This window comes from Bombus terrestris, chromosome 6 (genome assembly GCF_910591885.1).
Source record: "Bombus terrestris chromosome 6, iyBomTerr1.2, whole genome shotgun sequence".
Classification (NCBI taxonomy): Eukaryota; Metazoa; Arthropoda; class Insecta; order Hymenoptera; family Apidae; genus Bombus; species Bombus terrestris.
Genome location: NC_063274.1, coordinates 11,279,038 through 11,306,991, shown reverse-complemented (window position 1 = coordinate 11,306,991; position 27,954 = coordinate 11,279,038). Strand labels below are relative to the sequence as shown.

General features: G+C 26.7%; 5 protein-coding genes and 1 long non-coding RNA gene across 18 annotated transcripts; 2 read left to right on the top strand and 4 right to left on the bottom strand.

The window, feature by feature from the left end:
* Positions 1-1,230: 1,230 nt before the first annotated feature.
* Positions 1,231-6,046, bottom strand: LOC100652233 (cysteine--tRNA ligase, cytoplasmic). 2 transcript variants are annotated; one of them, XM_012309515.3, is made up of 10 exons: positions 5,723-6,046; positions 4,376-4,570; positions 3,918-4,260; positions 3,633-3,773; positions 3,340-3,550; positions 2,806-3,275; positions 2,553-2,697; positions 2,198-2,403; positions 1,767-2,129; positions 1,231-1,706 (listed from the first exon to the last, which is right to left on the bottom strand). In XM_012309515.3, exons 2-10 carry the CDS (start codon positions 4,552-4,554, stop codon positions 1,581-1,583), a joined length of 2,184 nt encoding a protein of 727 aa, XP_012164905.1. In that variant the 5' UTR covers positions 4,555-4,570; positions 5,723-6,046; the 3' UTR covers positions 1,231-1,580. The 2 variants fall into 2 exon arrangements, with proteins under 2 accessions (XP_012164905.1, XP_003396062.1); XM_003396014.4 differs by lacking the exon at positions 5,723-6,046 and adding an exon at positions 4,666-5,293.
* Positions 4,995-5,920, top strand: LOC110119359. The gene is made up of 2 exons (XR_002307773.2): positions 4,995-5,131; positions 5,669-5,920. It is a non-coding gene; the product is annotated as an uncharacterized LOC110119359 (long non-coding RNA).
* A 294-nt stretch (positions 6,047-6,340) lies between the features above and the next one.
* Positions 6,341-15,683, bottom strand: LOC100651403 (carboxypeptidase D). Of its 2 annotated transcripts, none has more exons than XM_003396008.4 (15): positions 15,094-15,683; positions 14,755-14,999; positions 14,512-14,667; positions 14,256-14,431; positions 14,033-14,180; positions 13,859-13,953; positions 11,675-12,177; positions 11,074-11,550; positions 10,727-10,995; positions 10,118-10,295; positions 9,640-10,025; positions 9,310-9,451; positions 7,741-9,223; positions 7,438-7,614; positions 6,341-7,217 (listed from the first exon to the last, which is right to left on the bottom strand). In XM_003396008.4, exons 1-15 carry the CDS (start codon positions 15,550-15,552, stop codon positions 7,081-7,083), a joined length of 5,031 nt encoding a protein of 1,676 aa, XP_003396056.1. In that variant the 5' UTR covers positions 15,553-15,683; the 3' UTR covers positions 6,341-7,080. The 2 variants fall into 2 exon arrangements, with proteins under 2 accessions (XP_003396056.1, XP_048262274.1); XM_048406317.1 differs by having other exon boundaries at positions 7,206-7,346.
* A 58-nt stretch (positions 15,684-15,741) lies between these two features.
* Positions 15,742-17,986, top strand: LOC100651680 (nuclear speckle splicing regulatory protein 1). Of its 4 annotated transcripts, none has more exons than XM_048406333.1 (3): positions 15,742-15,890; positions 16,313-16,532; positions 16,613-17,986. In XM_048406333.1, exons 2-3 carry the CDS (start codon positions 16,507-16,509, stop codon positions 17,733-17,735), a joined length of 1,149 nt encoding a protein of 382 aa, XP_048262290.1. In that variant the 5' UTR covers positions 15,742-15,890; positions 16,313-16,506; the 3' UTR covers positions 17,736-17,986. The 4 variants fall into 4 exon arrangements, with proteins under 4 accessions (XP_048262290.1, XP_048262288.1, XP_020719121.2 ...); XM_048406331.1 differs by having other exon boundaries at positions 15,875-16,010; XM_020863462.2 differs by lacking the exon at positions 15,742-15,890 and adding an exon at positions 15,984-16,118.
* LOC105665848 (serine/threonine-protein phosphatase PGAM5, mitochondrial) lies at positions 17,853-23,063 on the bottom strand. 3 transcript variants are annotated; one of them, XR_007224236.1, is made up of 6 exons: positions 22,655-23,051; positions 22,094-22,272; positions 21,121-21,335; positions 20,883-21,013; positions 19,831-20,805; positions 19,199-19,261 (listed from the first exon to the last, which is right to left on the bottom strand). XR_007224236.1 is itself a non-coding variant. In XM_048406334.1 (5 exons), the coding sequence occupies exons 1-5, from the start codon at positions 22,807-22,809 to the stop codon at positions 18,235-18,237; spliced, it is 831 nt and encodes a 276-aa protein (XP_048262291.1). In that variant the 5' UTR covers positions 22,810-23,063; the 3' UTR covers positions 17,853-18,234. The 3 variants fall into 3 exon arrangements, 2 of the variants coding, with proteins under 2 accessions (XP_048262291.1, XP_003396061.1); XM_048406334.1 differs by lacking the exons at positions 19,199-19,261; positions 19,831-20,805 and adding an exon at positions 17,853-18,385 and having other exon boundaries at positions 22,655-23,063; XM_003396013.4 differs by lacking the exons at positions 20,883-21,013; positions 21,121-21,335; positions 22,094-22,272; positions 22,655-23,051 and adding exons at positions 17,853-18,385; positions 18,541-18,671; positions 18,746-18,960 and having other exon boundaries at positions 19,074-19,261; positions 19,573-20,068.
* LOC100651758 (centromere protein J) lies at positions 22,851-27,934 on the bottom strand. 6 transcript variants are annotated; one of them, XR_007224234.1, is made up of 5 exons: positions 24,407-27,934; positions 24,115-24,310; positions 23,893-23,992; positions 23,583-23,723; positions 22,851-23,507 (listed from the first exon to the last, which is right to left on the bottom strand). XR_007224234.1 is itself a non-coding variant. In XM_048406320.1 (4 exons), exons 1-4 carry the CDS (start codon positions 27,763-27,765, stop codon positions 23,713-23,715), a joined length of 3,666 nt encoding a protein of 1,221 aa, XP_048262277.1. In that variant the 5' UTR covers positions 27,766-27,934; the 3' UTR covers positions 22,851-23,712. The 6 variants fall into 6 exon arrangements, 4 of the variants coding, with proteins under 4 accessions (XP_048262277.1, XP_048262276.1, XP_012164903.2 ...); XM_048406320.1 differs by having other exon boundaries at positions 22,851-23,723; XM_048406319.1 differs by lacking the exon at positions 23,583-23,723.
* Positions 27,935-27,954: the final 20 nt, after the last annotated feature.

Sequence of the window (27,954 nt, the reverse complement as noted above, 5' to 3'; positions counted from 1 at the left end):
CAAATCGCAAGCAGTAAAGAAAATCAGTAAGATCTTATTACATATATGAACTATTTATCCCACGACAAGTTTAAATAAATGGAATGCTATCGTATATTAAAAACAAACCACAGACGTTATTAAATAAAATAACATAAGTAATTAAATCAGTGATTCAACTAAAACAATACTTTAATATAATCTTATATTAGAAAGTAAAACAAAATTGCCTGTGCGTCTATCTATTTATATGCTTAGAATTAAGTTAAACAAATTTATAAATTGTTATAAGATATTATGATGACTCGTAGAAATTAAAAATCTTGTAAAACAATCCCAAAAAACCAATAATTATTACAAGTTGAAATACTATATACATAGGTAAATCTTTTTTTCTTTAGGCTGAGTGATCATTCTTAACCACTGGTAAATATCAATTATAGTATAATTATTTTCATCATAATTAAAATTTAATGCAAATTAACGTAGTTCTAAGCCAAAGCTAGTACCTTAGAAGCGTAAATTTTATTTTAATTTATAAAAAAGCATAAAAATTATAAAAATGATTATTGTAATAAATTGTTGAAGACATAAATTTACAATAAAAAAGTAGAAATTATTAAATTTGATTAAATTTGATTGTTATAATGAAAAAATTATGTTTCATGACATCGGCGAAGGTCGTTAACTTTCAAGCAACCTTGTCAAGGATATGTAACCTGTCATCGGGTATATTTATAAGAAATATCCGACCGAACTTGCGCGCAAGTTCATTTTTGTCTAAATCCTCGTAACGTAAACATCAGAAAAGGCTTTTAATTACTTATTAAAAACAATAAAATTTTTAATGTATAATATTTAAGCAATTAATATTATAACACTGTCTTTTCTATATTTATATGCTTTCTATAATTTGCTTTTCTATATTTATATGTCAGTAGTTTTAATTCATACCATTACTATACTGAATAATGACGTCGCATGTGACAAAAATGCTAAGGGCTTAAGTGACCCCAAAACGTGAGACACAAAAAAATACATATTCTGTTATACTATCTTTATGCCTTCACTAATCTATTAACTCAGTGTTAAAAGATATCTCTGTAGTAAATAACATTAGGCTAATTTATTACAAATATCACTAAAACGACTTTTTACCACAAAATATAGCTAGCAATTTAATCGTATGTAGTACGTATAAAGTTCTATTTTTATAAATTCATATGGATTCTTTTTAATATTAAAAAGGAATTTATTTAACAAATTTTTATTCAATACAACATATCATATATAATATTTAAATGTTGATTTGATACAATAGTATGACTGATATTGAAAGTATGCGTATAACGATAAATAAGCAACCTGTAAAATATTGGAAACATGTGCCAAAATAAAATTAATTTCTTCAATTAAGTACCGTACAAACATAAACATAAATATTATGTAAGCATAAATACGTTCATAAACGTAATACATTCATAAATGCAATGATAAAAAAAGTAATGTTGAAATAAATATATTAAAAAGGTGAAACCAATATCTTTCATGAATAATCAACTTTCCAGTATACAAGATTAATTCTATGCGGACAAAAGGTGTTAAGCATCATTGGTAGAAGCAAGATATTCGTTGTATCTCTTCTCTTGGGCTTGCTGCAATTTCAGCAACTTCTTCATCTGTCCTTTACTGATTTCTGTACCATCAATATAATGTGTCGGTACACCCTAAACAAGACAGTTTTTTAGTTACAAAATGGAATGTATTGTTATTATAAATCTACATACATTGCTATCGAATTGAGAATATTTATCTTTTTCTAGCTTAAACATCTCCGAAGGAGGAATTTTTCTCAGCGCTTCCTTTGCTGCAGCTTCCGCTTTTCTTTTTTCCTTCTCCAACGTCCTTTCCAACTCCATTTGCTTCTTATGAATCTTCTCTTTTAATAGTTCTTCTTTATTTACTAATTTAATTTTACAAACTTCTTCATTACTATCTTCCAAACGAACTCCAATATTTGGTAAAATATCGTCACGTAATGTATCACATTCCTCAAGAATACTACTAGCTTTCAAAGCTTTAGCATGATTTCTTACTTTCTCACGGAAATTTGCCAAAATTTCAAGGTAGGGCATAACGACTTCTTCAACCTTTAATAAAATTTATAACAAAGAGTCAGAACATAAGTAAAGAGAAAATAAATGTATATAAAACATACATTTAAATTCGCGGTATTGCTGTCAACTGGAAAACCAATACTATCATGTGATGATATAACCCCAAATATAATAAACATTTTTGTAATATAAACTGCAACATCTCTAAGTAATAGTGTATTTGGTTGTTTTATTTCTTTCATGTAAATATTGCAATGCGTCACAAGATCCCTAATGGCATCAAGCGCACTCCTTGTATCAATATTGTCTGTAATAAAATGTATCGTAAGTTTTATTAACATACAATATAATATAATATATAATTATATAATATAATATGTATATTAAATTACATACTAACAAAATATATATTAGTTATACAATTACAGTGCACAATATTTATAAATGTTCACTTACCACATAATGCGTTATGTACTAAGTCCCTGGCATGATAAAACTTTTCATTTAATTCCACTTCAGATTTAGTCCATTTAGTAAAAGTATTAATATTTGTCTCTGAACCCAAAGATCTAATTTTACATTTTACGTTTAAAAAGAATTCCTATAATACAAATAAGGTATTGTACATATATTACATTATTAAATATTAAATTAAATAATATTAAATAAAATATTCATAAAATATTATATAATAAATAGTTATATTTACATTTAAAAACTTTTCATATTGAATGGCCATATGCATAGTATCATCACTGTAATCTAATGTATCTTTCCATGAATGCAAAAGAAATGCAAGCCTAAGTTGTCTTGCTGAGTGCTTTTTTAATGCATCTTGTATAGTAATGAAATTTTTTAGTGATTTTGACATTTTGCATCCTGCTATGGTCAAATGACCAGAATGAAGAAAATATTTAACCCAATTAGAATTATTATAGTATGCTTCTGCTTGTGCCATTTCATTATCATGATGGGGAAACTTCAAATCTATGCCTCCAGTATGAATATCTAAACTTTCTCCACAAATTATAGATGCCATAACTGAACACTCTATATGCCAACCTGGTCGTCCTTTACCCCAAGGGCTTTCCCACCAAGGTTCTCCTTCCTTTGAACACTTCCAAAGTGCAAAATCAGTTGGTGATCTTTTTTCGGATACCTTTGAACTACTTAAATCTCCTAATAAAAATATTAAAAGTTATCAAAAATGAATAGATTCATCTTCAAAAAAAAGAATTTTTACCTTCTCCTTCTTGCAAACTCGATGTATCGCCATATGCTTCTGGGACGAGTTTAGCATAATAATGTTTATCCTGCTTATCAAAGCAAGCAACATCAAAATATACAGAACCATTACTTTCATATGCAATTCCATTTTCTATAATTTTTTCAATAAATGTTATAATTTCAGGTATGTATTCACTAACTCTTGTTAAAACATTTGGCCTTAATATCTAATAAAAATTTCATTATGAATTATTCAATATAATTAATAAATATATATAGTTAAAATAAAGAAAATATACTTAATATTACATTTAAAGAATCCATATCTTTGTGAAATTCCATTTCCCAATGTTGTGATAATTTGGTAAAAATAGAATGTTCTGTAACTGTAGCTCCTTTCGTTTTATCCAACCATTCTGCCAAAGGATCTCGTGCTTCTTTTAATAATAACTGTATCCATAGAAGTTACAAAGATAGTATCTTTAGATAAATTATTAAATAAAATTAATAAGAATATTATTAATATTAAATTACATAATCTCTACTTATAAATTTATTACTTATACTCTAACAATATGAAAAATATATATATACTTCTTGATATTCTTTCATTTTTTCTTCATCCTTAAGCTTCACTACTTTTTCCAAATTTTCAATAGCTTTTTCCACATTGCACAATAATGCCTCTAGCATACATTTTTTATCTGTATCATTCGTATTCTTCACTGTATCTTCAAAAATACACATTACATATTTTGCATCATCCAGGATTTCATCAAGAGTATGATTCTCTTCTATATATTTCTCATATAAATAATTTTGTCTAGCTCTCTTTATAATTTTATCATCTATATCAGTAATATTCATCACATATAAAATATCATACCCAAAATAATCAGATAAGACACGCCTTAATATATCGAAAGATATATATGATCTAAATAGTGACAAAAATGATAACAAATATATAAAAAATAAATATTATTATCTATAGCATTTTAATAAAATAATATGCATTTTTTAAATACATAATTTTATATGCAACTTTGTACCTAGCATGTCCCATATGTGATGCGTCGTAAACAGTAGGTCCACAACTGTACCATAATATATGATTTCCAAATTGAGGGACAAATATTTCTTTCTCCCTAGTTAAGCTATTGTATAACTTAAGAACCGAGCTGCTTTTTCTTTCTGGTGGCATCCAAGATGGTTGTAACCTTTTTGCCATTTTTAATCTCCAGAAACTGGAAATATCCAAAAGTGATGAAAACCATAAAGTATATCTTATCTATCTCATTACTTCTCTTCTAGAAAATAAAAGTTATACAATTAAACTTACCTCTTTATGAAAAGCTTTGCTCAAAAATATTTCGATACAAAAATTCTGTGTACAATTATTTTCAAAGAAATGTTTACACAAATATACAAAGAAAGATTGTCAAATAAATATCACGTGTCTAGAATTCTGTTGCAAATTTTTACTTGTTTCCACATACATAACTTTTTCAATATATTCGCGTATAGGATATTTAGTATTAATGTTAATATATTTCTCTTAATTTAATCAAATAATATAAAATACTGTTCACATTAACTATCATTAAACTCTTGAATGATTCACGTTCAATATCCGAAAAGACACGAGGAAATCGTTGCATGTATATATCAGTGTAGAAAGAGCGTTCACATTGTGACGTTGTCTAAATTTTCTGTTATCTCCGATCTCCGACGCTTCTACTCAATCTTTAATATCATGTTGTAAGAAACAGTTTGATGTGATAATATTTGAACTGTTTACCGTAAAAGTAATTTATCTATTTTAACTATAAACCATATGTAAAAAAAGAAGTAAACCTCATGTATAAATAATTAGTCTTCGCATACAAAACTTGCATCATCCTAACCTAATTAACAGTTTGAAATGTAATGACTTCAATGCTTTACAACATATATATATATATACATATATATGTTAGTATGTTATATATGTTATATATATATATATGTTATATATATATATATATATGTTAGTAGTATGTATATATACGTTAGTATGTATATATATATATATACATACTAACTGATGGTCTTTGACCGGATGTATGTCCTTTGTAATTGAATTTTTAGGTAGATTTTAATATTAAATAGAATACAGAATAGTAAATAGTATAGAAATAATAAAGAATAAATTAAAACGAAAAGGAAGTAGATAGCAATCGTTTGAAGAAAATTACATATTTAATAATTTTATAATATTTCTTTTTGTACAATGTTTTTTGTGGTATTCATTTGTATATGTATATATAATAAATAAAGCATAAAAATTATATATTTTCATATAGATTACCATGAATTGGCATGAATGGCCGTTCGCGCAAGAATGTCACGATGGTTACCTTTATTCTAAAACGTAAGCCTTATCTTCTCCGCTATTACATACAGTGTTCAAACTTATTCCAAGCATAACCGAAGAATCATAATCGGTCTCTTCGGGCCATCTCTCGCCGTCGTGTCACCAGTAAATGTGCAGTTTATTTGTTCTGAATCTTTTAGTATTTTGAGACAATAAATAAAATACTATCTTGACTACACCACCTTTGGAACATTCTCTACCGAACGATCCAAATCCGATCCAAATCCGATCCAAATCCGATTCAAATTGATTCAGTAGCTTTAAAGTCATAAGCGAACAAACATTAAGTACTTTTGTACTTTATATATATAGACACTAGACATCCAGGTAATGACAAAAACATATACATATATATATCTATTATCAAAATCAAATAAATATAAAGTTAATTCTATATATCATCTACTGTAAATAAGATTTATATATATAAATATTATTTTTGTCATATTACTTATTAGATCTTTTAGATATATTAGAATTATAAATATATTACATCAATAATATTATAAATTACAACACATATATGTAGTCATATACCAATAACTTCATTCTTGTTAAACAAATTAATATACCCAAATAATTTAAAATAAAATTTTAGTTATTTCAGTAGGTGATATATTTTTTATTCAAATTCTTGTATAAAGTACATGTCATTATAACAAATATTTTTATAAACATATTTTTCATATTTCAAAAGTTCTGTAAAAAATACGTGAAATGTTCCACACATTTATGAATTTAATATTATGATTTTTTTTTAAATGTGATATTATGCATAAAGATCCTTGTTTCATATATGTATTAAAAAATTTACATCATTTTATTATATTAAATTTTAAGATCACATATAGATAACATACAAAATAAACACTTTGGAATGTGTATAATTCATATTCATATATAAAATATTAATCTTATGTTACATATAAAAATATAGAACGCAAAATGTTAGCTAAAGTTTTTCAGACACATACCTTTTTTCTTTCGGAACAAAGTTCATTACATTGTTAAATATATAGATGTTTAATTATATATATCCTGCTTTATCCTTATATTACTTTAAGTACAGCAGTTTTTATACATAAAATGATTTTTATTATTTTTATTATTTTTTATCTTGATCAAGATTGACTGTTCCAGAAAACAGTATTTTTTGAAAAAATCATTTTATCATTTAGTAAATATAATTGATTCAACATTTAAGTTAAATAAAAGTACATGCTGCCATTTTAAGATTGTTATTCTTTTCTTCTCTGTTAGTAATTGTTTGTTCAGTTTTTATACTTTCATATATAATTTAAATGTAATAACAAAACATCTCATTTAAAAATTAATACTGTATTATCTATGTTCTTTATTTGTCTCTTCTTCCCATTCTCTACCTGGCCTGATAAATTCTAAGTCACTAGCATCCTCAGAACTTGAAATATTATCGTCATCAAAATATGGTTTTGTAACTTCGTTTGGTTGCATATGTCCTAAAAAAAGACATGAAATAAGCATACAAACAATCATATAATTAATCATAATAAAAATATGATACGATCCTGTATTAATAATTTGTAATAGATATTTCAAAACTTTGTCATTCTACATATTAAGAAAAACTGAAAATAGTTGCCTTTTAAATTTTTACAAATATTTAAAAGATAAATATTTAAAAGACTTTTATATGCATCACTTTGTTATTATATTTACCATTCAATGGTCTTCTAAATATTTCAATTTCTTTTTCATCATCATCAAAAAAGCTTGTTCCATCTTTTAATAGACTAAACGCATATCCATTCCAATTATTTTTGTTTAAATTTTTGGAAGATTTACAGTAGGCACAAATAAAAATAGAACATGCAATAATTCCTAAACATACAGTGGCTGCAAAAATATGATTTAAAATTATATTCTAATAATACATTATGACTTATGTGTTATATGTGACTATATATGTGACTATATGTGACTATATGTGACTATATATTATAAAAATATTGATCATCTTACTTATAAGAACTATAAAAACAATTCTAGGCATCCCAAGAAAGTTGTCATCATATTTTAATTTGAATATCAAATGCGAAACACTATGTACATCTGATGTTATAAACAATTTAGTCTGTTGAATATATCCAGATGCACTAGCGCTTACGATATGAGTACCAGGTTTGAATAATAACCAGTAAGCTCCATTTATTCCACTTTTAACATGATGCATTGATTTATTGTATGATAAAATAGCATTTTCAAGTGGCTCATTGTTTTCATTAAGGACAAATCCTTTTACTCCTTCATTAAGCTTTTCTATCATCATTAATAAACTAGCCTTATTATCTTCCCATATATTTCTTGAATCATCAGTGTTGCAACAAGTAACATATACATCAAGCATCAAAGTACTTGTATTTAAATAAAGATAATCCATTAAAGAATGTTCTCTTCTTCCACTTATACCCATGCCAGCATGAATAATTCCATTAGAATCTATATTTAAATCGTGATCACACTCTGGATTTTTAAAAGTTATATTCATCTTATGTTTAGTATATAATGATGCTAAATCTTGTAATACATCATTATCATCGGTGTTATATATCTGTTCAAATATTTTTCCATACTTTCCCGCAAATGGAATTTCAATATGTTGCAAACCAATATTCAAATTTATTGCTAATACAGCATTAATGTTTTTGAACCAATTAATTAGTGTACTTGCCTCAGTACTTAGTCTATCACTGATAGGAAATTGTAAATTGTTCACAATGAATGAATCACAAGTTTGATTATCATTAGAATTTTGAGATAAATCCGGTGCAATATATATTGTAAATTTATCTAAATAATTTGTAATTCTACTGTCTTTCCGATAACGATCTAGTAAATAGGTCGCAAAATGAAGTAAAATTTTAGATGTTACAGGTGCACCATTTGAAATACCAGCCACGAAGGCTATAGATGGTCGACCAATGCTTTTATAATTACCTTCAGTTCCAATTTCTAAACATATTATTCGAGTACCCGTTTGTGATTTACCAATAATATGTAAAGTTGATAATTGTGAATATTTATTGTTCAGGTCAATCAAAACTTGATTTACAACATTTGTCTCTTGATCGTTATCGTATTTTTGGTGTTCTGCTTTTTCTACATGACGTTTCGTCAATTTAATGTGAAGATCAGTTATATTTTTATCATCTACATGAACTTTAATAGACTGTTCTATATAACCTTCACAAACAAATGTTAACGAATATTCACCAGGAAGAAGAATAATTTTAAAATAAGCCATGTTTTTAGAAACATGGTAACTATTGGTTCCAACCTTAACTACAGTTTCTCTTAAGGGAGCATAGTTAGTATCTGTTACCACTGCTCGAACACCAGTTGTCAAACTCTGAATAAGTTGCTTCAAGGGCAATAAATTTTCACGCCAAATAGTTGGAATAGATCCTGGAAGTGGATATTTACAACAAGCCATGTTGATACTTATCTACAAGTATAATAGATTGTAACAGATTAATATACAAATAATATAAACTAGAAATTATTTTATACATTAATAAATATATTACTTACTGTTGGTATTTTATACTGATTTTGAATATAATTTTGTACTTTTTTAACATCATTGTTAATAAAACTGCAAGTTTCTTTCTGTATTGAATGTTCATAATTTTTGGCCAGAGTTTTATACACATTCAAGCTATCATCTGTATAACTAAAATAAGAATATAAGGTATTATTATCTTAAATTACATTATACTATTTTAGTTTGGATCGTATAATATAACAAAAAAAAAAAAAAAAAAAAAAAAAAAAAAAAAAAAAGAAAAGAAAAGAATACGTAAATATATTTTAGTATACTATATATTAGTATATTATAGCAGTAACTTAAATTTTCGTTACCTGACTTCAAGTGCTCCACTTCCCAATATTATTATTACATCATATTCTTCATTAGATAACATTGTTTTAAATGTATTAGTAATCATGTTTAATTTATCTGATGTAGCATTATTATTTTGTAGCAATAGCCTTTTGCCTATTTCATCATCTACAATAGGATTACACTCCTGAGCATTTGGTACTATATTATCAAAACCTGGATCTATGTAGGGTACAAAATGTAATACAGAGTTTTTCAATATTCTTTCTATAGGGGGATCTCCGATTTGATTTCCTTTCAGTATATGAGTTGCTAATCGTAACAGCATTTCTCTACCAATTGGTTGAGATGCAAATAAACCCCCAATTAAACCAATATGATATTTATTTTCTTCTGGTGCACCCACCTATAATTAATAAATTTGTAACTATTTTTTTATAATCGTAGAACGTAAAATTTGCAATAAATGACTATATATTTTTTAAATGATATGCTCACATTATGTGTAACTTTTAAAGAACGAATATCTATACTGATTAATGACTCCCCTTGAGCTTGAAATTCTGCAATGTTTGGTTGATCATTTTCTAATTGATTAAATTTATCACTTAACTCGACATTTGTTAAATAAATATTGTCTAAGTTTGTCGTTAACCGAAAATCATAAGCAGATGACCTGAAATAGAAAATAATTACATAAAATATGAATATATACCAAATTAAGAAACAAAAATTTGTTTTCATATTAAGTATGAAAAAATTAATACATAATTAAAAAAGATCTATTCATTAAAATACTAAGGAAACACATAAAATGATTATACAATAAAGCATTCTAATAATCAGTTCTGCTTCTATTAAAATATAATTGTAATTTACTTTATTATAGTCGACATATATTTTATAATATATTAAAATATTTACTTTCGTGAAGTTTTTAAATTTCTTCCTAAAATTAAATTTTTATAACTCCTTATCAAAAACAATCCTTTTTAACATTCAACAATATATAAGTATCATTATTCTGGAAATTGCAATGCTTATAAGAATTTTATTAAAGTACTAAGTCTTAAGAAAATCATAAAATTATATATTATATAGTTATACCAGTGTTGAGGATCATCTCGCATTAATGAGAAATCCAATATTACTCCTTCTCCAATATTAACATTATCTGATACCACTGCAATTTGCGTTTGAGATTCATACCCTACTGCACTGGCTGTAACATTGTATTTGCCTGGGACTAAAAGACGCCAATAATCTCCATCATTGGCTGTATAGATATCATGTTTAATTCCTTCTATAGATATTTTAGCATGAGGTATAGGATTTCCAATTGATGAACGTATTACTCCATGTATTCCTTTATGAGACTATAAAAAAAGATGTATAAGTATAATGAAAGAAATAATTATTTTCGTAGCATGCTATACATATTAATACATAAATACCATTTCAATTAAACGTAAGAGAGGTTCTCTATTTTGTAACCAATATTCTGGTAATTCAGTTGCATTTGGAAATTTTGTACATCCCACTTCTATCGTAATTTCAAAATCATTGCTATGAACGTAATTATAATCTTGCATGCCTCCATTAACAGAATACCAAGCAGCCCCATTGGTTATACCATTTGGAAAGCTTTTCTCTAATACACTTTGTACCGTGTTTAATCGTCCATTTAAAAATGAAGGACATGGTTCTCCAAGATGCATACGAGGATGAGCATTTGAATATGCTAATGCTAAAGCTTTGAAAACTTTATCATCCGGACTTAGATTTTCATTATCATACATGTATTCTGGTTTATTATCATATGGATAATTTGCCACTAATGCTCCTCCATGAAAATTAGCAGAAAGTACAAATGGAATACTTGCAATCCAATTCATTACTGCTTTCGTCTCAGGTTCTGGTTCTTTATTATACTATAAAATATAAAAATATAATTAGTAATCTAAATTTATAAAATCAATAAACATTTAATAGATATACATATAAAATGTGCTAAATCCATTAAAAGTGAAACAATGAAAAAGTGGAAATCCATACATTATTTGTTTCATATTGATCAGGAAAATTTCTGTTGAGATCAACATTTTTAGCATTTGTTCTTCCTTCATATATATTTTCTTCTCTAGAAATTTCATAACCATCTGGATTCATGCTTGGCATTACATGTAGTCTGACATTTTTTAATATTTTCGTAACTCTTTTGTCATTTCCAAAATTTTCACAAAGGAACTTTAACAGCATTAGTAAAATTTCTCTGCCAACAACTTCATTCCCATGCATGTTTCCTATATATTTTACTTCAGGTTTATTTTGGCTATGTTTACCAGGATTTTCTGTTATTTCCATAACATATAACTGACGTCCTTTAACAGATTCTCCTATACTATAAAGCCTTGTGATATTTGGGTAATTTAAATTTAATTCTTTCAAAAATTTTTCCATTGCTATGTAATTATGATGCTTGAATTCCGTATCATGGAAAAAACCATATTTGTCAGTAGGTCTAATAAATTCCTCAACTTTATCTGACTTTAATTTTCCTACAAATTAACATAATATTACAAAACAATTAAAACTATCGTATTGTAAGAATAAAAAGTCTTAAATAAAAAAATTAATAGTTCAACAAAAAGCACATCTGTAAATATATATTCTTTAATAAACTTTTCATATGTATTAAAAAGACAAAAATAAATCATGAAAAACATGAAACTTAAAATTTAAAAAATATGCAACTATTAGAACATTTACAACACAACACAAGGTATAGAGAACACAAAAACCAAAGAAATAGTAAATAATATATTATAATAATATTCAAGATGTATTACTACTTGATGGGTAAAAAATATAGGAAAAGGCTGGAAAACATTTGAGAAAACTAACTCACTGTTTGAAACAAATATAGTATTTTATTTTTTAATTTTTTAGACATTATACATTCAATTTGATTATATTATGCTATACATCAAATTACAAATATGATCATAAACATCTCTCAGTGTTTTACATATTTTTGTTAATATTAATAAAATTACCTAAAGATATTTATGTTTCATACTAAAAATCTTTGGATATATTTTTCATAATTCATACATATTTTCTTATATATGTATCTCATTTACTTCATAAAAACGAGATTAGCATATTCTTTACATTTAATGAAATAAACCTTTTATTTTTAGTGTATAGTTTTTCTTGTTTATAAAGTTTAATCTGATTTTCATAATACAGATCTTTAAATGAACATTTAAATGAACACATGAAATTTAAGTAAGAGATACTACAAAATATTTTTATGATTATTTTTAAAAACTTTATTTGTTATGTTATTTGTTCTTGTAATTGTTCACTAATATAAAAGAGAGCATACAAACAAAAATTAAATCACGATTTGCTATTTGTTCGATAACATAAAAGTTATTCACCTAAAAAATATGAGTTTTACAAGAAGATATGTTTTTGATGTGCAGTAATGCTTAGTTCTTACAATTCATATATGATCCAATTGTACATCTACAAAGTATTTAGACCAATTGTTTAAAATTATAAACTTATTACATTCTTTTTCTATATCTAACTAACAAAACATTTCTCTATAAATTTAAGCTTTTGCATTCAAAATATCTTTCCTTAGATACAATACAGGACAAATAAATTTAAAAAGCAAATAAAAAATAATATAACAAATAAACGTAAACATAAAAATAATAAAAATGATTAAAAAATTTATGTTTAACATATGTTTATGCTCCAATTAGTTCATAAGTAAGTAACTTTCACTGTAAATAATTATTTTTGTGCAAATCAGAAAGTTTCATTATTTTTTTCTCCATACCTTGTGTGTATCTGTTTTATATTTGCTTATATTAAGGACATAAACAATAATAAAATGCATAGAAATGGCAGTATCACATATTCTTGTGATATAATCATATCAGTGCTGTAAAATGAAAATAAGAATGATGATAAAACTAATTAATGAAACAAATAATAAATTCATATGTAAATATAAAAAATAATAATTAAATAAAAAATAATAATAATTTCGTTTCATTTTCAATTTTATGAGAAAACAAATAAAAGACAAGAAAATTCTTTAATTACGTATATATAAATATAACTAGTAATTCATATCATCATAAGATGGTATTAGTTTATACAGTGCAAAATTCTGATTAGGAAGTGGGAGTGTATGAACAAAAGGAGCATCCTGATTACCTTGATCATCATAAGTATCCTGTGTTAAAGTGAAATTGACAATGGTTGGTTCATCCGATTTTACTGTGACATTTATTTGTTCACTTGGATGATATCTAAATTAATAAAAAGTTGATATATAAATCAAACCTTACTAAACAAAATACTAATTTTGTAACAACGTTATGTACTCACGCCCATGCTTCTGCATGAATGTTATATGTTCCAGGCAGTAACAAACGCCAATATTCTCCATGATGTGTAGTGGATACATTATGATTTATTCCATGCACAATAATAGTTGCTCCTTCTATTGGTTGCCCATTTATATCTCTTACAAGACCTAAAATTATAAAATATAAATTAATATATACCATCGTTATTAATAAATAATTATACTTAATGAATATTTAAAGACCTGTTACTCCAATATGGGCTTGCTCGAGATATTTTATAAGAGATTCCTTATTTAATCTCCAATATTCTGGCATTTCTGAGGCATACGGATATTTACAACAACTAAGTTCAAATGTTATCTCAAGTGCATTGGAGCGAGCATAATTGAAGTCTTGCATTCCTCCAACAACTTCATACCTAAAACAGATAAAGTTTAATAGTATTTTCTTTACAAATAATACTTTCTAAAAACAAAGAATTCAGATATGTATGCTCACCAATATGCACCATTGGTAACACCACCCTGAAAAACATCAGAACTGCATGCGGTACCTGTACGCATTTGTGGATGATTATCTGCATATGTGTGTGCTAAATATTTGAATAACTCATCATCTGGACTTTTACTTTCAATACAACAAGATCCTTGAATGCTAAAAATGAGTACAGTATATAACTTTTATAAAATAATAAGTAAAATTTCATAATTTATTTCATAATTGCATTTATTATTATATTACCCAGAATCATAAGGATAACTTGCTACAACAGCACCTCCATGAAGATTTCCTGATAATACAAATGGTTCTGTAGCAATCCAAGTCATCATGGCTACTGTTTCATTCTGACGTCCATCTAATATAGTGCCACCTTGTTGGAGATAATTGGTTCTTCTATTAAACTGATCTGGAAAATTCCTATTTAGATCAACATGATTTGCATTTTCACGACCAGAAAAATCTTTTCTCGATTCACATTTTCCTTCCTAAAAGTTCAAAAGAACATTAGACCAATATATGCATGGATTTAAATTAACTTAAATCATAAAGGGAAATAATAACAAAAAATAGAAACATTACCACTGATTTTTCAAAGCCATCAGGATTCATTGATGGCATAAGGTAGATATCAGTATTATTCACTAATTTTGTAATTCTTTCATCTTTCCCATAATTCTTCAAAAGATATTGAGCAAGATATACTAATAATTCTCTACCAACAGCTTCATCACCATGCATATTAGCAACATATTTCACCATCGGTTCACACAGTTTTCGTTCCTTAACATTTTCAGAAATTTCAATAACTAACAAATCTCTGCCTTCCACGGATTTTCCTATGGAAAACACTCTTGCCAAATTTGGATATTTTAGAACCAATGAATTAAACAACTGTTGAAGCTCTTCATAATTTGTATAATGTGGGATGACAAAATCCTCATCTAATTTGTTGTCGGAATTTATCACAAAACCATTAATAATTCCAATAATTAAGAAAAAAAGTAGCACGATGTTATAGATAATACGTGCGTGTACCATATTTAAATATTTATTAGCGTAAGAATATAATAAGCTTTTTTGACTTTAACGAAACATTCTACACAATTCGCGATGTCGGTGTCAATATAGCATAAAAGTACTGATGACGTCCACAAGTGCAAGCGTGGGCAGGGTAGGGTAGAGGATTACTAGGAATGATATAGATATATGTATATATATAATTTTTCATTGAGAATAAAAATATTTATTAATCAATCATTCTACATATATATTACATGCGTAACTTCTGTATTATTTTTTAAACTTCTATAACAATTTCTCGTAAAAAGTCACAGAAATTTTAATGAAAGAAAAATGAATTCTTGTATATGTGTAAGGTAACAGTAAGAAAAGTTTTATTTGTATGTATATAACGTACTGTACATGGATAAAAATTTTTGATAAGAATAATTTTTCTCTTCCTTTTCCTTTGTGATACTAACTACTTACGTGCATGTGTATGTATACATAATATATATAGTTGAAATAGTTTATAAATTACTGATGATATTCTTAAATATATATGTATATGAATATATGTATAATTTTGAGTTGGCAGTAAAAAGGTGTTTATAACTAATTTATATGAAATCTTAGTTTAAAGATATCTTGGTATAATTCAAATTAAATTCTAAAGACAATATTGAATAAATAATTGATAAGGAAAAGTCAAATGCATGTTAGTTTATATCAAATATTCTAAATTTTTCTATAAACACATAACACATTGTTAAATTTCTTATTTCTTATCTTTTGTTAGATATAACGGTAAAACTTTGTTTCAATATTAGAAACATTGTAATTTCAATGAAAATTATTTAGAAAAATATTGTCGAAGAGAGGTTATGATCTTGCTTCTACGAATTTTATTCGATTGCTCACAAAATGTACACAACTCTTTTATGTAATAGTAGATAAAAATTTTTATGACTTCAGTGAATAATATTTCGAAACATGTCTAACAGTAAAGAAGAAAAACAGTAAGTTGTGTAAAAGTATTAATAACCAATTAAAGAAAATAGAAAAATAAAAGATCATTCACTATTACAAAAAATTTTAGGTATGGTTTAATTTTACCTAAAAAGCAACAACGTATTGCTCCGAAGGTAAACAACGTATTTGGCGATAATAATGATTCGGATGAGGAAGATGGTACAGATTGGGTTAAAAAGGCTCTTCAGGCAGAGGGAGAAAAAAATAAAATAAAAAGGCAAGTAAGATTAAATATGCAAAAGGCTTTAAAGGAAGACCCAACAATATTTCAATATGATGAAGTATATGATGACATGGAAAGGACAAAAGATCAGTCCAAAACTGCAAAAAATGAAAAAAAGAAACCAAGGTATATTCAAAATCTTTTAAAAGCTGCAGAGCGAAGAAAAAAAGAACAGGAATATAGAATAGAAAGAATGGTTCAGAAAGAACGCGAAGCAGAGGGAGAAATGTATGCAGACAAAGAAAGTTTTGTTACTTCTGCTTATAGAGCAAAATTAGAAGAATTTAAGAAAATGGAAGAAGAGGAAAATAAAATGGATAAATTAGAAGCTATTGCAGATGTTAAAAAGCAACAAGATATTTCAGGATTTTATAGACATTTGTATGAACAGACTGTTGTTCAATCTTCAGAGGAATCTGGAGTTAAGAATGATACCAATGATAATAAAACTAATTTAGATAACAATTTAGAGGATATAAATAAAGAAATAAATGTCAGTGTCACAAACAAAGACCAGGTAAAAAATAAAGAAATAAAAAAGAATAGACAATATAGGCAAAGAAAAATAGAAGAAGATAGTGATACAGACACTGAAATTCAACAGAAAATGGAAAATAAAGTAAGAACTCCTGTACCTGAAAAACGTAAAAATGTTGAAAGGGAATCTGAAAGAATAGAAGAACCTGATGTTAAAAAACAAAAGCAACAAACTGAAAATGCTAAACTTGAAAAAAGTTGTAATGAGACCAAAATAGAAAATCCCATAAATTCAAAGGATGTGGAAAAAATATTAGAAAATAGTAAAAATGATGAAACTGAAAAAATAAGTATTAGTGCAAAAGAAAAAATAGAAGCAGAGAAAAGAGAGAGATCTAAGATTTGGGAAAAAAGAACAGTTGGGCCTGTATATGAAGCAGCATTGCAAAGATATTATGCTAGAAAATCTATGAGGTTATCAGTTGTATAATTTAATGTAACTATAAAGTGTATGTACAAGGAAGGATTTGTTTGTTTATGTATCTGTGTGTTTAAGTACTAAGTAATTTCAGCAATCGTTTGTTTAGGAAAACGATTACACTATATGTATGATAAAATTTTTTTAATATAGCATTTGTAATATAAAATTGTATAGAAATTGCATTAATGATACACTGTATTCCGGAAAAACGTCTGTCTTTTCAATATTACAAAATATAAATTTCTATACATAGAAACAAATGATGGCACATTATAATTATAATATACCTCTTTAAATTCTACAATATTAACATACAGTAATGAAAACATAAATATTTTTCTTAATTTTCAAATTATTTCAAATATTAAACTTAATTTTTGATATTTAATAAATGCTTGCATTTCACAAATGAATAACTAAAAATATTTTGTTCCTATACTACTTATTATAAATCGCATAATTTAAATATTTCATTACTAAACAAAGGTATAAGTTATATTATTCAATTTCAATAAGATGAAATAAGCTGTGGCTCCATATGTCCACTATCGCCTAAATTTCTTAGTGTTACTCTCCCATTAGATCGAATAGATACCCATGTAATACTTCCATGATTTAAACTTAAACGCAACCAACCTTCAGGTGGAAATTGCAATGCTCTGAAACACATAATAAAGAAGCATTTAATTTTGTGTATTAATACGTTCGCTACCTAGCCCGCGATTTCGCTCTAAAAGTCCGACTGCACGGTATTTTCAGATTGGGCAGCAAACACGTTATTATTACGCGAATATCATTTTTTATGAATAGTTACCGGCATACAAAATATCTAATAACGTTTGCATGGCAAACAAGAATAACATATGAATCCTTTTCCTGGTTGGGTTCTGGACGATGAAAATATTTTCTAAATGCAGCTTCTATTCTAGGTCCATCTTCATAAACCTAAAATATATTACATAATATTATAATATAATAGAAGAAAAATAAGAATTTCCATAATAACATAGTATACTTACAACGACTTCAGAGTTCCAAATATCAATTGGTGGGTCAGGTGCAATTGGCATACCTTCACTAAGAACAGAATCTTCTTTAACTGTTATATTGTTAAGATATTTTTTTATAATTTTAGCAGTTTCTTTAGCTCTGACTATTGTTGACTGTATAATCATGGAGTATGGTAATCCTAATTCCTGTAATCTTTTTCCTGTTGCTTCAGCCTGTTGTCTGCCTTTGTAACATATATTTTTACACAGTAAATGACAAAATTTAATACATTTATAAAATTATAAAATATTAATATATATGACATAATGATATATATATAACATGAGAGATACCAACCAAGAGTTGTAAGTATTCGATCTGAATCCGTTTTACCATTTGTATTATATTGCCCATGACGGATTAAAATTATGTGATGTCTAACATTTAATTGTTGTTTGTCGTTTGTAGTAGATCTCTTTTTACGTGAGTTTTTATCATTTTCATTTTCTAATTTAGCTACATTTGCTAGCCATTCTGAATGTCGTCTACAAATAGACACAACAAATTATAAATTGAACTTTTAAATAATAGAAATAAATTCTAAACAAAGAAACAAAATATTTTGCATTATCCAATGAATATGAAGTAGATGAAAATTTACAAATACTGGAATAATATTTATTTTAGCAATATACATGTATACAAAGTGTATTTAGTACAGGAATTTTATTTGTGATATTTATTTAATTTGACGTAAGAAAAAGGAACGAAAGAGGACCTTAATTATATATAATTATTAATTTGCAGAATTATTAATATTTTTATAAATAACTACAAGAGCAGAAAAGAATATAACCTATCCCAATTATGATCCCATTTGCCCCAGGATGACGTAGGTATTAACCAAGATTGTTTTTCTGATGATTGAGTATGATCGTTTTCATTTGGATAAAAAAGGGCTGCACCACCTATCGCAACAAATCCACCGATCCATTTTTTTAAATTTAAACGTATAGGCATTATTATAGTAAATTGCCGCGACTAAATTTTTTTAACGATTTAAACCAATACTGCTCATCTGTGGAACGTATTTACGCGATCGCTATCTATATACCTTCTTTTATAATAGTTATAAAAAGAGTAAAATGGTTTAATAAGAGGCGAGATACGTTAAATGCTATTTCAATATCAGTTATGAGATCAAAAAGGTAAAATTGGAGGAAAACACTTCGGTCACATTGGAAGTGTTTATCAACATAACGTTAATCAAGACAACGATCTACAATGAGATCTTTTATAACGAGATGTGATAAAGTGCACGCGTACCGAGCGAAAATTCAAAGTCGATTTTCTCAACAACAAAGCCTCAAACAAAAAATTTTTATTCTATATTTTCGACTTCTTTTTTCGCTTAGAATCACCCCCTTTCCGCTTGTACCACCAGTTACCAACCACCCTGTATATGTATATTAGATATTTGTGATTTTACAATCAGATTAAGTACATATTTTTTCAAAATATTTTTAGAGTAATAGGTGTAATACATAGTAATTATTATTATACGTAGTAATATATAGTTTGTACGTGGTATATATAAATATTTATACACTTTGCATATTTATTTGCAAATAGGATTTATATACTTTGTTTCAAAAAGAGTATCTTACCAGAGACATAAATTTTGTTTAGGTGGAGGTTTACAATAATAAGACTTATTGCAAATATAAGAATATGTATTTTTCATCAGTCTTTAAATGTGCTGTCCTTGATTGTTAATAATTTAAAAAGTATTTCTTAGTTTTTTATTAACAAATTATAAGTTTTCATAGATAAAATAAATAGTTAAAAATACGTTCTTGTAAAATTTATATATTAAAATGATATCAAATGTAGATAACGTAAGTGTATTTTATTAAATAAAGTAATATGCTATGGTCAATTTAGTTATGAAATAAGTTGTGGTTTCATATGCCCTGATTCACCAAACACCCATAATTTTACAATACCATCAGGGTAAATAGTAATCCATGTAATACTAGCATGATTCAAGCTTAATCGCAACCAACTTTTGGGTGGAAATTGCAATGCTCTGAAATGAGTATCAATATTAAAGGAAAAACGTTTAATACAAGTCTGTTATGAGAGTGATTATATAAAGTAGTGTACCTGCATACAAAATATCTAATAACATTTGCATGACAAACAAGAATTGTATATGAATCATTTTTCTGACTGAAATCTGCACGATGAAAATACTTTCTAAATGCAGCTTCTATTCTAGGCCCATCTCTATAATACTGAAATGTGTTAATATTATTCAATATTATTTTAACTAAACACAATATCAAGTTTAAAAAATATATACATAGAAGTTTTAAATTCATATAAGTAGTAATATTCTTACATTTACTTCAGGTTTCCAGCTAGATGATGGAGGTTCAGGTTGAATTGGTGAACCCTCATTAAGAATTGAATCACACTTTACCGTTATATTTTTAAAAGATTTTTCTATGATTTTAGCAGTTTCTTGAGCCCTTGTCATTGATGAATGTACAAGCAAAGTATATGGAAAACCCAAAGCATGCAGTCGTTTTCCTGTTGCCTCAGCTTGTTGCCTACCTTTATAACATTTTAACAGTTTATAACTATAATAGTTCATTTTGCTATATACCATATGCTTGGTTTATTTGCATACACACTACTATTTCTTTAATTACTGAAAATGTACATTTTACTATATGCCTAGTTCATTTGTATACACACTATTATTTTTTTAACTATTAAAAATGCAAAAAGATATTTCAGGTGAAAACTGTTTGACTTCGTGTGGAAATCTTAATAAGATATTTCGATCGTATTTTTACATCTCTACTTAAAGAGATTTCAATATCAATGTAATTTTTTAAATTGGAACTGTACATTTTTTTATACAGTATTCAATACACCTTTTAATTGTCTACAAAAAGTACTAAGGTACTTGGATCAATTTTAACTTTAATCTTGTAAAGTTCATCATATGAAAGACATGAAAAGACAACAAATGTTTTTATGTTTATGTTTTCCTTGTCTTTATACAATAACTTTTGCATGCTTAAAATTGAAACATTTTTTAAAGTAATCATTTTTGACCCAAGTATTTCTTTGTAGACAATTAAAAGGATATATTGAATGATGTATATATAGTTCCATTAAAAAAACTTATATCAACATTGAAATCCTTTTAAATAAGAATATAAAAAATACATTGAACTAGTTTATTAAATTTCCCCCATGAAATCAAACTTTCATATAAAACATTCTTTTGTAATTTCAATAGTTAAGGGAATAATAACATATATACGAATAAACTAAACATGCTTTATATTGGAAATACTAACCAAGATCTGTAAGTGTCCCATCTGCATCTGTCTTAGCTTCCACATTATATTGTCCATGACGAATTAAAATTATGTGACGTGTAGCTTTCGCTGTTTTATTTATTAATTGTTTATGATATGTATTTTGATTAGATTCATTGTCTATTTTCATTGGTTTCACTAAACTTTTTGGATCTCTCCTATAAATAAAATCATACAAATAAAAGAATTAAAATAATGAATCAAAAGTAAATACACAAAAGCAGAATGCAATATCAATATAATATAAAATAATATAAGGAACAACAAATATTTAACACATACATTTATTTAATAAAATATCAATAAAATAATGTCAAAATCTCAGATAGAATAAAGAATTATGCTTTATTTAGAAAGAAACTAACACGCTCTTAATTTTAATCTATTAACTACTTATTAAGAAAACATTTAAGTTCTTCTATTTATTTATTTATGATATATAACAAAGGAGAAATAAAATAGAATTTTAATTGTACGCTATCATTGTATTGCGAAGCTAGTAACGTTTTTATTGGTAACAATAATAACAATGAATACAACCTATCCCAGTTATAATCCCAAGATGAAGAAGATATCCTAGATTTGTCCATGTGCAATAATTTATTATTATCATTATCATGTGGATAAAAGAACATCGCACCACCTAATGCGCCAAATCCTATAATCCATTTTTTAAAACTTGGACGTACAGGCATTGTTATAATAAATTAACAATTAAATTTTTTAACTGATTTGAGTCAACATTATCGAAACCAAGTACACACCGGATTATATTGTTATAGCAATATAAAAATATATTTTTGTTCGCACAGCTTTAGGCTAAATGTACACGAGCAACATTTTCATACGCGCGCGATTCTACTACGATCATATGTCCTTTTTTATTTTCCTATTAAGAACAACAAAGGTAGACATATGACTGCAGCAATATTGCACTATAAAATGTCGCTCGTGGAATTTCCGTGTAAAGTAGCGCTATCTAGCGGTGGAATCTTTCATGTCATTTATTTATTTCTTCTATCATCTTTTTCTGTATCATACCCACATTGAAATATTAAACAAGTAGTTATAAAGTTAATGTTTTAGTTATTAATAACATTTTTCAAACGTCAAAATTGTAGATAACACAATCATATAAACAAGTCTAGACATACCCATATTAAAAGCACTAAAGCATTTGAAAATTGAGTCGTGAAAAATCAACATGAAACATAAGAATGTTCTCGTTCTATGTAGGCGTGATATACTATGACTGTCTTAGACAAAGACAGATACTTTACTCACCTCTGTCTACCTTGTAAAAACACAAACTTTGTTATCTTCCATATTGACTTTTCACAATAATCACAATGTAGTTTTCAGGTGGTTATCCCTAGCGAGTGTCGAGACCTGCCTATAAAGAGATGAGTTTCTATGATCGATCATATACATATGTATATATAAGCATGATTCAGGGTAATCTCCTCACCTCAAAAAGGCAATATGTCCCATCGATCACAATTTTATCTAATCTATTCTAGTTATGCGAGAGATATTCATAATTTGGAAACACTATTACACTTTATGTTAACAGTAAAAGATTCAGTCTTTATTTTTATTTACTTAAAACCTATTTCAAATATATCTAATTATAATTTTATTTATTTATTATTATTAAAAATATATTTATGTTAAATATGCATAACTTTAAATAAAATTTGATTGTTTCATTAGATACTATCCTCAATTTTGTTAGGTGTGATATAATTTCTATTGATAGGAATCCATTAAAAGATTACCATCTTTATCTTTGAGACGTATTCTGCCATTTGAATATCGTGTTTCCTGTGCGCCATCAAGATAGATTAGTTTAATGGTACCATCAGGATATTCACGTCTCTAAATTTTATATAAAAGTATTAAAGTATAAATATGTATAATATAAATATGTTTCGTACATATATGTATTTTATAAAAAGTTAAGGAATATTTATTTTTGTGGAAATATTCTTGCTTGTTACCTTATGAGTACTAGTATGTATTTCACGTTGTCCATTTGGTAAAGTAAGAACTTTTTCACCATTAGTAAAAATTTGCATTAATGTTCCATCTGGTAATGTCCATTTTTCAATACCATCTGACTTTACGATTCGTACTGAACCATCTGGAAATAATACTTCTACTGTACCATCGTGCAATCTTCTTTCTACTTGACCACTAAATAATAGAAGAAGTAATATTCACTGAATAATAAATTTTTATATGCTGAAATTAAAAATTAAATAATAAAATGAAGTGATGAAAAAAGCTTACTCAGAAAATTCCAAAATCTCTAAACCATCTGGCATTGTTGTGTGCCATGTATGTGTTGATGCATAAAAATATTTTATTTTCCCATCTCTATTAGTTTCACGAATATCGCCATTATAATATATTAACTTAGTTACACCTTGATCGGGAAATATCTTCTTAATATTTCCATTAGGAAATCGACATTCAATAGAACCATCAGGGTGTTCAATCTGTGTCATACCTTGTTTATCAGTACTAGTATTACTTCGGTAAGATGAAGATATATTCTCTATGTGTATATTAGGTAGTTCATCTGCTGATGCTAAATCTTTTGTATAATTTTCATTAAAACATTTATAATCATTTTGCACATGTAATTGAATATTGTCATTAATACCATTATGATTAAAAGGTGTATCACATTCTTTATATGATTTTTTACAATTAGCTTTTGTAACATTTATTTGACTATTTACTTTTTTCAATTCATTGTTTAAGTCTGACTTAGACTCACTTAAATTTTCAAGAGCATCAAATTTTTCTGGAATTTCTGTTAAATCTAATGTTGCTTCTTTGATTAAATTTTCGTATAAATTTCGTTTTTTAACAATATCTATTATAGTTGTTTGACTTTTTTGTGGTTTATCATTCATAATATTCGTATTACTATTACAATTATATTCTTTCCTTTTTTCTATATCCTGTTCACTAGCTATACTTATTGTCTTCATTATTGGTTCTGTCACTTTTTGATCATCATCTAATGAAACATCATTAACTTTTTTAGATTCTTTATACTGCATGTTAATTTGTTTATTAATTTGATGAATTGCTCTTGTATTTGCAGAAGCTCCAGATCTTCCTTTATTCCTAATATTATTTTTCTTTAATTTCTCTACTTCTTGTTTCAGTTTTGAATTTTCTAATTTTAATATTCTCATTTGACATCTATGTCTAGATTGTGCTGCATTCCATCTACTTTCCTTTATATGCATGTCCTGCACCAATTGTTCTATTTCTTGCCTCAAATTTTGGATTTCCTGTCTTTCCAATTTACTTTGTTGAGCTTTTTCTTGTGAATCTCGCATTCTATTTTCTAATGCGGACTTTTCACGTGCGAGCTTTTTCCTTTCTTCTTGTAAACGCTCTTCTACTTGTTTTTTATTTTCTTCAAAATTTTTTTCTTTTTCCGCATACTTTTTGCGTAAACTTTGATGATCTTCACGTAATTTTTTACGTTGCATAGATAAAGTTGCATTTTCTTTACGAAATATATTGATTTCCTGCTCAAGTTCCAATAAACGAGCTTTTAAAAGTTCTGATTTAAAAATAGTTTCGTTTGTTTCTTGTAAGTAATTTATATTTTCCTGATCTTCAGTTACAACTACATTATTATGATTATCTACATATTCATCTACTTTTTTGTTGTCACAAAATTTCATATTTTTTTTAAATATTCCAATATCATAAAAGTTATCAATTTTTTGTGGTGTTAAATCATCTTGTCCACATTTATGTAAACTTACCTCATTATTGGAAGTTAAATCCTCAGCATCTGATAACTCTGATTCATCTTTATGACAAACATTTTGGTACATATCATCTGTATTATAAGTAGAATCATTGTTCTCTGTCATATCTTTACAGGTTTGTGCCTTATGCACTTTACTTTTCATTATTACAGGAGACCGTGATACTTCAAATGGCACTGATAATGTTTGTACAGTAGATGTTTCTAGGATTGAAGAATCACTCCAAGCCTTCTCATCTGAAAAGCTTTTTGTTACTAATGATTCAGTTGATATACTTGAGGTATCTGTTAATCCAATTGTTTTGTATTCATTAAATTCAGAAAATCTAACATGAGGACTGACTTCTTTATTGTCTTCTTCAATTCTATTTATAACATTCTGTTCATTATGTATAGATTTGATTTGATCCCTTAATGACATGTATCCATTTCTATTTGGTTTTATTCTATTGTCTTCATTAGTATTTTCCAAAAACATTATATTTTTATGTATATTATCATGAATAATCTTCTGATTTATAAAAGGTGAGAAATCACAGTGAGTATCAGTATCCTTATTGGACTTCATACATTTATATGCTTGATTAGATTTTACAATTAATTGTTCTTTAGGTATGTTACTTCTTGGAGTAACTTGTTTTGCATTGTGCACACTACTGTCCATTCTATATTCTGCATTTTTTACTTTAAATGGTGTTGATTGTTGTAAGAATGCAGTAACTGCACTAGATGTAGAACAGAAGCTAGAATTCTCTGCTTTTTCTTCTAACAATTCAAATATTCTTACTTCTTCTAATTCTTTCTGAGTTCCAGAATGAAAATCTGAAGTATTTAATTCAACTGCATTTTTCACTTCATTAATATCATCTTTCAAATATGTAGTTGTGGTATTAGATTTAGGTGTACTACAAATTTTTTTCTTTGGTAATGAAACATTTTTTAGACATAAATGTTTTTGAGCTACATTTATACAATGTGTCTTTTTTGATAACTGTGCATTCTTTAAATGTTGAGTTTTATTGCATTTATTTTCATTTCTAGGACATTTAGAACCAGATTGTGTATTGTTGGTAAATGATATACTATGTAATCTTGTTTTCAATGTAGAAGGTTGTAATTGTTGATTCAACTTAAATCGGGCTAAACCTTCTCCTTTTCTTAAAAATGGTTTTTTTATTTTATTCCCTGAACTAGCACTAGACTTTTTTTCAGGAGGTTCATTTTCACTGTCTTTCAATCTTTCTTCAAGCAATGTATGAAAATCCTTTTTAGGAGAAAATATTGGTACATCATCAATAGAAATGTGATGAACAACTATTTTATCAGGTGGTAATGGTGCTACTCCATCCATAATAAATTGTTCTAGTTGTTTTTCTTCTTCTACGTCATTTTTTATACTTGTTTTATCCTTTGACTGTCTTCTTATATGACTTTCAATGTTAATTACATCTTCAATGAATCTTTGCGTCGGTGACTTTTGTCGTGAAATTATGTTTTCAAAATTGCCACTTATGTTTTGATCAACACATGAGTCATTCTCATTTACTACTTGTGTATAATTTTCTTTCGTTTGTGGTCTATTATGTAACATAATTAGACTTTTATTATTAATTCCAGTATTTTTACCAGATTCATTTGAATCATTTATATCTAATATATCTTTATCCAGATCAAGTTCTTGTATTGATAATTCAAGTGCTTTATACATACAATCTTGTTTCTGAGTTAACATCTGTCTTTGTATCTCTTGCTGTTTCAACAATCGTTCTTGTTGTTCTAACTGCCACTGCCTCAGTTTTTGTAAACGTTTAACTACAGTTGCTTCTAAGTCCATTTTTTGAGTGGGCATGGAATGTATAATAATTTTAATATGTAAATTTCATTTATAATACAGTTATATATTAAAGAAGTATAAATACTTCAGTAATTTACATACATAAATATATATATTAACACATACAAACGGGAAAATGTAAATTATATTATGACATTTTTAAGGATATAACATTATTAATCTCATATGACATTATTAAATTCT

Coding starts and splice junctions, on each gene's coding strand:
- LOC105665848 (XM_003396013.4), bottom strand. CDS start 19,736: ATGCCTATACGTTTAAATTTAAAAAAATGGATCGGTGGATTTGTTGCG. Junction 18,961..19,073: donor TCGAATACTTACAACTCTTG/GTTGGTATCTCT, acceptor TATGTTACAAAG/GCAGACAACAGGCTGAAGCA. Junction 18,386..18,540: donor ATTAGATATTTTGTATGCCG/GTAACTATTCAT, acceptor TATGTGTTTCAG/AGCATTGCAATTTCCACCTG.
- LOC100651680 (XM_048406333.1), top strand. CDS start 16,507: ATGTCTAACAGTAAAGAAGAAAAACA. Junction 16,533..16,612: donor AACAGTAAAGAAGAAAAACA/GTAAGTTGTGTA, acceptor AAAAAATTTTAG/GTATGGTTTAATTTTACCTA.
- LOC100652233 (XM_012309515.3), bottom strand. CDS start 4,554: ATGGCAAAAAGGTTACAACCATCTTGGATGCCACCAGAAAGAAAAAGC. Junction 3,276..3,339: donor GAGTTTGCAAGAAGGAGAAG/GTAAAAATTCTT, acceptor TATTTTTATTAG/GAGATTTAAGTAGTTCAAAG. Junction 2,130..2,197: donor GCAATACCGCGAATTTAAAT/GTATGTTTTATA, acceptor ATTTTATTAAAG/GTTGAAGAAGTCGTTATGCC.
- LOC100651403 (XM_003396008.4), bottom strand. CDS start 15,552: ATGGTACACGCACGTATTATCTATAACATCGTGCTACTTTTTTTCTTA. Junction 15,000..15,093: donor ATGGCTTTGAAAAATCAGTG/GTAATGTTTCTA, acceptor TTGAACTTTTAG/GAAGGAAAATGTGAATCGAG. Junction 10,296..10,726: donor CGAGATGATCCTCAACACTG/GTATAACTATAT, acceptor TTTCTATTTCAG/GTCATCTGCTTATGATTTTC.
- LOC100651758 (XM_048406319.1), bottom strand. CDS start 27,765: ATGCCCACTCAAAAAATGGACTTAGAAGCAACTGTAGTTAAACGTTTA. Junction 23,993..24,114: donor TACATACTAGTACTCATAAG/GTAACAAGCAAG, acceptor TATAAAATTTAG/AGACGTGAATATCCTGATGG. Junction 23,508..23,892: donor ACGTCTCAAAGATAAAGATG/GTAATCTTTTAA, acceptor ATCTCTTTATAG/GCAGGTCTCGACACTCGCTA.